Source organism: Rhipicephalus sanguineus, chromosome 5 (assembly GCF_013339695.2).
Source record: "Rhipicephalus sanguineus isolate Rsan-2018 chromosome 5, BIME_Rsan_1.4, whole genome shotgun sequence".
Lineage (NCBI taxonomy): Eukaryota > Metazoa > Arthropoda > Arachnida > Ixodida > Ixodidae > Rhipicephalus > Rhipicephalus sanguineus.
This window is the reverse complement of record NC_051180.1, coordinates 171,777,148-171,786,906: the sequence shown is the minus strand read 5'-3', so window position 1 is coordinate 171,786,906 and position 9,759 is coordinate 171,777,148. Positions and strand designations below refer to the sequence as shown.

The 9,759-nt window shown below is 52.2% G+C and overlaps 1 protein-coding gene across 1 annotated transcript; it reads right to left on the bottom strand.

Annotated features, from left to right (window-relative positions):
• Positions 1–1,315: 1,315 nt before the first annotated feature.
• On the bottom strand, positions 1,316–1,795 carry LOC119395096 (uncharacterized). Its single transcript, XM_037662389.1, has one exon. It carries the CDS (start codon positions 1,793–1,795, stop codon positions 1,316–1,318), a length of 480 nt encoding a protein of 159 aa, XP_037518317.1.
• Positions 1,796–9,759: the final 7,964 nt, after the last annotated feature.

The following is a 9,759-nucleotide window of genomic DNA, read 5'->3' as shown; positions in this document are numbered from 1 at the left end:
CAAAGGCCAAAGGGCATGACCTTGAATTGATATAGGCCATCGGGGGTGATAAATGCCGCCATTTCACGATCCATATCGTCCACCTCAATCTGCCAGTACCCGGAACGGAGGTTGATGGAAGAAAAATAGCGGGCACCATAGAGGCAATCAAGGATTTCATCTATTCGTGGCAGAGGGTAGACGTCTTTTTTTGTAATTTTGTTTAGGTGGCGATAATCGACAGAGAAACGCCATGTGCCGTCCTTTTTGCGCACTAGGACGACAGGTGATGCCCAAGGACTGCAGGACGGCTCAATGATGTCCTTGGCGAGCATTTTGTCGACTTCAGCTTGGATAATTTGACGCTCAGTCGCCGACACGCGATATGGGCGCCTATGAATAGGAGGTTGGTCAGCTGTGTTGATGCGGTGGGTTACACCAGTAGCTTTTTCCAATGGACGGCCGCTGAGATCGAAAACGTCGACGTAGGACAGCAGAAGCTGGTGGAGCTCGTCAGTCTGCTGCGGCGTTAAGGTGCAAGCAATCATCGACCGTATGGCGCTGTCGGGGCAAGGATTAGATTGTTGCTGGGCATGGGGATCGGACGGAGCGGTCACCGTGAGAGCAGCCACCGCGCTGTCTTCTAAGGTCGAAAGTAATGCCAAAGAGATGCCTTGCGGGAGCACTTGCGGTGTCAAACTAAAGTTGACAACGGGAAGGCACGTGGAGTTCCCTGTGACAGAAAGAACCGTGTGTGGTAGCGTAATACCACGACTTATCAGGACATCGGTGATAGGGGTCAGTACATAGTCGCCGTCGGGAACTGGGGGTGTTGCGAAAAATTCGACATAGGTCAGTGTTTGGGGTGAGAGGCGAGCGTATCCGGCAGCGCAGAGGCGACGCGGCCGGGCCACAGGAGGGTCGATCATGGGCAAGTGGAGACGGAGCGTACTGGCCGAGCAGTCAATGAGGGCAGAATGCGCAGACAAGAAGTCGTGGCCTAAGATGACGTCATGGGGACATTGTTCAAGGACGGCGAAGAGGACAACTGTGTGGCGATCAGCAATGCTTACATGAGCGGAGCACATTCCCACGACAGATGCTGTTCCGCCGTCGGCAACACGGACAAATGGAGTCGTCGCAGGTGTGAGAACTTTCTTGAGCTTGCGTCTAAAATCAGTGTTCATAACGGGAACTTGAGCGCCAGTGTCGACTAGAGCTGTCACAGGCACTCCGCCGACTTATACGTCAATAAGGTTCCGTTTCGTCGGTATGGTCAGTAGAGGATTTTCGCTTGGTCCGATTGATGCAGCGCCACCTCCAGGGGCTGCAGCATTTAGTTTTCCATCGGCGAACGTCGTGGGGGAGCGGGGGAAGGTGGTCGTCGAGGCTGAGGCGAACGGGACTGGCGACGGTGGGGTGAGGGAGAGCGGGAGTAGTGGGGATCGTGGGGGGCAAGGTGGTCCTGATGGGAAGAGTAGGCCTGAGGGGCAAAGTGGGCCGGAGGGGCGTAGTGGGCCGGAGGGGCGAAGTAGGCAGGAGGGACAGAGTGGTCTGGGCTGGTTGCAGAACGAGGAGCGGGACGATTATTGAAGGAAGGCGGGAAATTTTGTGCAGGAGGACCCAAGCGACTTCGGCAATGACGAGATATGTGTCCTATTCTGTGACAGTAGAAGCATATGGGCTTGTCATCAGGTGTTCTCCATTCGGACGGATTAGGGAACGCTGGTGGCGAGCCAGACGGGGGTCGACGTGGGGGCGTGAAGTGCGGCGGGAAGTCGGTACGGGGAGGAGTCGAAATAGAGCAGACACCCATGCTGGCAATTTCCTGTCGGATTACTGCTTGAAGAAGGTGTAAAGGGACGGAAGGAGGTGTGTCAGAGGATGGTGGTGCCACGGTAACAGGGGCGGCTGCTTCAAGTTCACGCCTAACGAGTCGGGTCAAGTTATCGCAGGCGTCCGGTTGCCGGTATGTAGCGAGGCAAGAAGACGTCACTGCGGTATTCGGAAGGCGCGGGAACAGTGGGGAGACACGCCTACTTTTAGCCTGTTCCAAGCGACGACATTGTTGAAGTACCGCATCGACAGAGGACACGTTGGTGCACAACAACAGGTTGAACGCGTCGTCGGCGATACCCTTATGTGCGCAACTTGTTCTTGCTCAGACATGGTTTCGTCAGCTTTGCGGCAGAGGGCCAGGACATGTTGAATATAACTGAGGTAGGACTCAGTGGAGCTTTGCGTGCGAGTCGATAATTCAGTCTTTGCGGCGAGGCGACGTCCAAGAGAGTTGCCAAAAAGTGCGCGAATCTTTTCCTTAAAGCTGTCCCAGCTGGTAATCTCATACTCATGGGTGTCAAATCAGAGACGAGGGGTTCCGTCCAGGTAAAATATGACATTGGCGAGCATAAGGGTGGGGTCCCACCTGTAACTGGCGCTGACGCGTTCGTGCAGGCGCAGCCATTGGTCGACGTCAGAACCTTCGAGGCCCGAGAAGACGCCAGGCTCTTTCACGGCGGGAAGCGTGACGAAAGTGGGTGCGGCCGGTGGGTTGGCAGGTAGGGCAGGAGGCAATGCGGGCGGCGGGGATGTAGCCGAGTCTTGCGAGGCCATGGGGAAATCCTCGAGACAACGTCCGCTGCGGAGTTCCGTGGCGAGGTAGGGGATCGCACCACTCCACCAAATATGTTACGGAACAAGACACCAGCTCAGATGGATGCGTATCCCTGTATTGTTTACAGCTTAGGCGAGCAGCGCAACCGACGCGAACAGCACGCGCCAGTCTGTCTCTCTCGTCCTTCTCTTCTTCTCCTTGGCTGCGATACCGCTGGTACGCAGCAATATCTTCTAGAGGGTCTTGGCTCAGCCTGGACATCACAAATACATGTACCATATTGTGCTAAGGTGACAAAGCAGCTCAAGTGTGCTCGTTTGCGAAACCCGAAGACCCACGGCTGTCAGTTCACTGAGGAACCCTCAAGCACCACCTGCATGCTGTTCCCAAGCCCCAAGGTACTCGAGAAAGTCCAACAGCACTCTGAATGAAGGTGAATTTGGCCGCGAAGCTTCAGCTGGATGCCTGGATGTCATGACTGCTATGACGCGGTTCATATTGCTGTTTAAAAATGAGGAGATCGCTTTAAAATATTCGGGGTGACCGAAGTGCTGCAATGACAATTATTTTATGACAGCATTTCTAGTTGTATCAAAAATTCATATAGCATTTATGCCTGTTTATAAAGAAATGAACATCTTTGGCTATACTAGAGTATTAGGAGCTGGCTTTCCAGGTGCTTAAGCTGGGGCAAAGTCACGCGCCATACGCGTAACCTTACTTCCAGAGGCGACCGCTACAGGCGCAGCTCGCGAAAGAGAAGTCTTCTTCTTGTTCCTCGTGAACCTTGATGGTGATATTAACGCAGGCAAAACCACAGAGAGCATAGCCAACTGTAGCATGCGCACGCTCGCACGAAAAAGAAGTCTTCTTCCTCTTGTTCTACGAGAGCCTTGATGATGATAATGACGCAGGCAAAACCACATACAGCATTGCCAACTGTAGCATGCGCACGCTCGCGCGAAAGAGAAATCTTCTTCTTGTTTTCCTAGAGTCTTGATGAGGGTAATAACGCAGGCATAACCACATATATCATAGCCAACTCTAGCATACGGCGCTCGCTCCACTCCGGCAGTGCATTCGATATTAATAACATGAACGAGGACAAGGCAGCGGAGGGGAGGGCTGAAAAAACAGTAGCAGCGCGGCGTCGCCGTAGTGGGTTGAGCTATTCCCCTATAGGAAACCACCTACCAACCAACTCGCCGCCAAGACCCTGCAGTGAGAGCTCACGAGGCCGCAGAGAGACGTCAGCGTCGTGCAGACCCCGAGATGCAAGCTCGCGAAGCCAAAGCAGCGCGGAAGCGGCGTCATGGGAACCTCGAAGACGTACAGGCGCTGGATGCAGCGGCCAAGCGCCGAAAGCGGTCGCTACCTGAAGTTGGTGGCGCCCACGCGCGCTTCAAGCGCGATTTCCTCGACCACACGTTCGGCCACAGCTGCAAGGTCTGTGGCCGCTTGTGGTTCGACAACAACCCGACCACAATCGCGACTATAACAACGTGTCACATCTTTATATGACAGTGGAGGAATTGCACGGAGCATTCACGGTATTCGCAATGCCCACGAACTATAGGCGGCGCGCCGTGCTTTTCAAGATGGCGCCAGGAAGGGGGTCAACCCGTTTGTTAGCATAGGAACAGATAGGACGTGCGGACGTACGGACCGTGCCACTTTCACCGGAAGAAGTCATGAGCTGCGCTGAAATGAATATGAGAATAAAATACTTTCCCAAACCATGGAAAGTGCTAAGTACTCGCCACCTAATTATTTGCTGCGGAGTGAATGGTTATATTTCAGCTCCGTTACCGTGCATAACGATGCTTTGCGAAATCCTGTGCGTGCTACATAAACCTGTATGAACAAGAATTGACGTATGAGCTGTACGGCACTCCGAGGTAGTACGTACCGAGCCTGCCTGACGGATTTGCCGCAGTAGTAGTACGGTTCCTAGAATTCTAGGGACCGTAGTAGTAGGCCGCAAGCGAGTAGCGCCATCGCTGCTGCGCGTGATGATGGCGTGCAAACATAAAAGTGTTCTGTGGCAATACCTCGTCGTCATTACTTGCGCAGTCGGAAACGCGGAGTTACGTCTTCAACGGAACACAAGCATTTACCATGCCATTCAGTAGCGCTTGTGTCACAGCCATGCTGAGACTCTAGTCGTGTGTACTTCACTCTGCATGTTGCAGGTTCGATCAGCACGATAAAAGCATGAATATCGAAAAGAAGGCACACGTATGCTTTTCGCAACGTTGAAGAAGTTCGCCGAGAGGCGTGGATTGTGGCCGTGACTGCACGTTCCATCGCTCTAACTATTTCGCTTCGCTGGTCGAGCTGGAGCGCGTTGGCGGCATGCGGCGCTCCATAATATCCACAGTAATTGGGATACATGCAATGCACAAGAAGAACTTTGCTTTTATTTTGATCTCGCTGAAGGATATTATACAATAAATACAATCAAAGTGACTTACGAGCGTGAAAGAACATTAACGCACGAGGGGAGGTGAAGTGCAACTCGCTCCTCGTGAGTTAGCAGCTAGTGTTTCATCGTCGCTGTCACTCTCGGTGCTTTCACAGTCTTCTACGTCCAGTGAAAAATCCTCGACGTCAAGATGGTTTCTTTCAACATCACTGCTGAAAGCAATCTGAAGAATTTCCGCCGTCGAACGACTTCGACCACTCCGCGTCACCAGGTTTACAATTAGAGACGTCTGGGCGCGGAGGACGTTTTGCTCTCAGGCCGGTCAACAAGCAAATCGCTTGCAGTGTGCTGCCACCTATCAACAAACGTTGATAGGTGGCACACGAAAGAAATCCAACACACTGGCGAAGGACGGCGTGGATGGAAAGCGTTCGCTCCACGAAAGGTGTCGAGCACACGCGTCCTCGAATGATTGAAACGTCGCTCGCATGATTCGTAACAGCCCTTTGCTGACAAAGGATAGATGCCCAATTTTAATGTGTCGCCAATTTGAGATCCCTCAGTTATACATGAGCACATCGCGAGCCCGCGCGACCTCCCTCCCGCGTACAGTGTTATGGGACTCATGCACTACAAGAAACACTGACCAATTATATATGCAAGTAAAACAGGGTGAGCTTCAACTGAATATGTCAGACGATAACATTTAAGTAACCTACGTGGCTACCGAAAGCCTCGCGAAGCTGATAGTATATGTACACTGAGGGCTAGCATTGAAAGCGCGAGTTGCCACGTATTTTAACGAAAACTTCCCGTCTCGCAAGAACGAATCAGATTTCTCGTGTCACGGAGGGCCCGGTTTGTTCACTGATGCAGGGAACATGCAAAGTCGTAGTGTTCCTTTCTTGCCAACGCGTTAACACTGAGGCTAGCGCAGCCGAACAAGGGAGCGACTGCATAGTGCCACCATTTTTTCGTCTACTAACCCTCCTCGAGAGGAGGCTCCTGAATTCCGCTCGGTGGCGCGACAGTCTATGGGCATTGCGAATACCCGATTAACTCTGAGCAAGCTCCTTAATCATCATTCACTTCGTGGATTCGGCGTGATTTTTTACAGCGAAAGCTGTTATGAGAGCATTTCACCGGCCCTTTTTGGCGCCGTAGTTGTCCGCCGCCGCCGCCGGTGTCCGTAACCAGTATCGCTCGAAATAAGAAAAAAAAACGAAATAAGAAAAAAATTCCAGGATGGAACGAGGTTCGAACCTGGGCCCTCTGCGTGGGAGCCCAGTATTCAACCTCTGAGCCATGCCGGTGCTTGAAACCGCTTTGCAAAAAGGTCCTATACAGGCTTCATGTCGGGAAGGAACCACATTAGCATATGCAATATAGCGTGGTAGAAGAGTAAAATAAGCACCAAGCGTCGCACAACGCGAATTCTGTAACCAGGCGTCACACAATGCGAATTGCGCAACGAGTAGGTTGTTGAATGCTTCCAACCCATTACAAAGGGCTCTGCCATAATTCTTCATCGTCATCAGACACAGCATCAACAAAGTGCGCATAATGCCTTACATGCTTTAGCAGCTACCAACGCTCTCCGTAGAATGACGAAAAATGGCACAGTGCCTGCTGCCCTACATCACAAAAATTACGATTTATAGCGTAATGGGTTCCTCGCAAGTGCACTTGTATTCGTTGCCAAGGAAGCCCATAAGCGCATGATCCACTTCCTCGTGGTTTCAGTAAAATACAATGATTTATAGCGCAGTGGGTTCCTCCCAAATGCACTTGTATTGGTTGCCAAGCAAGCCTATAAGCGCATGAGCCATTTGCGTATGTCGTCGCTTCAACAAAGTGCACATAATGCCTTACAGACGTGTAGCTGGTGCCTCGGTTCTCCGCAGAATGACGAATAATGGCTTAGTAGGTGCTTCGCAACTTCACAAAAATTGTGATTTATGGCGTAGTGGGTACCTTGCTAGTGTACTTTTATTAGTAGCCGCAAGAGAGCATGCAACGGGCTCTAGAAACGCCGCTCTTCCAGCTTTCGCTGTGACTGTGCTGCGGTTTCAGCGCAGGCCTGGCAATTTTTTTAGACAGGCATTTGGCTCTTTAATGAGCAGGTAACACTAGACAATAATGTCGTTACCTGAAAAATTCTTGCGATCCACTGATGCTCCCGTAGTTGCTTCAATGTCGTTTTTGTAAACCCGAAGACAACGTAGGACATTGTCACCAAATAGCTGAAATGCGAAGCCTAGTCTCATTTTTTCGAGAGGAACAGGCCGCAAATGTGATCTTGTAACGCCTGGCGTCACCTTTAGCGCGATACTGCTGCAGTCTTTCTTGAAAGCCTCTTTGATGACATGCCATATTGTTACCTGCATAAGAAATCCTTTTGTAATGTTAAAAAATATGGATCACACACAGACACATACTCTAAACAGCCGATTTTTACGGCTACTGTGTTACGGTACACCGATTTATGCTGCGCGACGGTCTACCACGAGGCAGCACGAATCGGTGGAGCAGGAAGGAGGCCATAATCGCGCGCTGTTGTCGCTGGGAGGGCGGCAGTTACAGAGTATCGTGTGAGCTGGCCGACAGCGACGATGGCCCAGCGGTTACCAGCGGATGTCAGAGGAAGTGGCCCATACAAATCGATGCCAACGCGCCCATATGGCTGGTTACCGCAAGGTAGATGTTGCAGACGTGCCGGTGACAGGTGCGTTGAAGTTTTGTGGCACTGACAATCGATGCAGGAGCGAACGAACTTCTGCGCGTAGCGGTACACACCTCGCTAAAAGTGCCGTTGGCGAATGCGGTAGTAAGTGTTCGATACCCTAGAGTGCGCACACTGCGGCTCTGATTGGAACGACTCGCATTTGTCAGAACGTAGACTGTGGGGTATTACTAGTAGGCACGGGCGGCCGTCGCCGTTGTAGTTGCGTCGGTGGAGGAAGTCGTCGCGAACGGCGAATTGGTATGCTTGACGACGCAACGCGCGAGTGCATCGTGTTGCCGATGGAACAGTCAGCAAGTCTATCAGTGAGGCAATCCATTGACCCTTGCGCTGTTCGGTAGCGATGGTGTGAACGTCGATGGAAGAAACCGCAAAGTGAGACACTGAGCTGTGGGCATTGTCTTGAGGCAAGGGTGAGCGTGACAGGCCGTCGGCGTCAGTATGATGGCGTCGATTACGGTACAGCACGCGGATGTCGTAGTCTTGCAGGCGAAGTGGTAATGGGCGATGCGGCCTGAGATGACACTTCAAAGACGTCAACCAGCACAGTGCATGATGATCGGTGACATCATATGGGCGACCATGCAAATAAGGTCGGAACTTCATAAAGGCCCAGATGATTGCCAGGCATTCTTTCTCCGCAACGGTGTAATTGGTCTCGGAAGTGGTAAGCGTACGGCTAGCATATGCCACGACATATTCTGGGAACCCAGGTTTGTACTGCGCAAGGACAGTTCCGAGACCAACACCGCTGGCGTCCATATGTACCTCAGTAGGGGCCGTAAGGTCGTAGTGGCGTAGCATGGGAGGAGACGTCAACAAACGACGGAACTTTGCGAAACTTCGTTACTCTCTGATGACCACGAACTGAGACGCCCGTATCTGCCAAGTAGCTTCGTCAGCGGCGATATGATAGTCGCGAAACTTCGGAATGAAGCGACAAAAGTAGGAGCATAGTCCTGCGAAACTGCGCAGTTCTTTGACGGACGTAGGCTTGGGGAACTCTGTCACGGCCGAAGCTTGGCTAGATCGGGGAGAATTCCGTCTTTGGACACCACGTAGCCTAGTATTGTCAGCTGCCGCGCTACACATCGGCACTTCTTTGGATTCAGTTGCAGCCCGGCGTCGCTCAAACGCGTCAATATATGCCGCATGCGTTGAAGATGCGCGGAGAAGACTGGGGCGAAAACGATGACGTAATCGAGGTAGCACAGGCCCGTGTGCCATCTCATGTTCCGCAGAACGGTGACCATCATGCGCTCAATGGTCACGGACGCATTGCAGAGCCCAAACGACATGACGTTGAATTCATTCAAGCCTTCGGGCATCACAAAGGCTGTCTTCGGTCGAGCTTGATCAGCCATGGGGCCTGCGAGTATATAGCTTCAGCGCAAATCGGGCGATGAAAAGTATTCTGCTCCTTCCAGCCTATCAATGGCGTCGTCTATTTCCAGGTAGGGGCTAATCATCCTTTCGGGTGATCTTATTGAGTCGTCGTTAGTCCACGCAGAACCGCACAGAGCCGTCCTTCTTCGCAACGAGAACGACAGGAGACGCCTACGGGCTGTTTGAGGGTCGAATAACGTCGCGGCGGAGCATGTCTTCGGCTGGCTCGTTAATGATACGCCGCTCTGCTGGAGATACGCGATGTGGACGTTGCCGCAGTGGTGGCTGGACACCAGTGTCGTTGCGATGCATGACAGGAGACGCTCGGCTGAGAGAAGGTTGCGCGACATCGAACGAAGAACGAACGAAATAGGCATAGAGCTGGGAACGCTCGACCGACGTAATGTTGTCAGCAATCGAGAAACCATATACATCAGCGGGTGATGAATCAGATGTGAAAACAGCACTGAGCACACGGGAGATGGCGCAGTGCGTTTCACCCTGTGCGTCCATAACTTGTGCGTCTTCGAGGAGTTTCGCTCTGCCGAGACATTCGCCTCGTGCCAGCATAACAATGGACGGGGATGGGTTGGCAACAAAAATATCGGTGTG

What these genes read in the sequence shown, in the direction of transcription:
- LOC119395096 (XM_037662389.1), bottom strand. Translation starts at nt 1,795, where the DNA reads ATGGGTGTCTGCTCTATTTCGACTCCTCCCCGTACCGACTTCCCGCCG.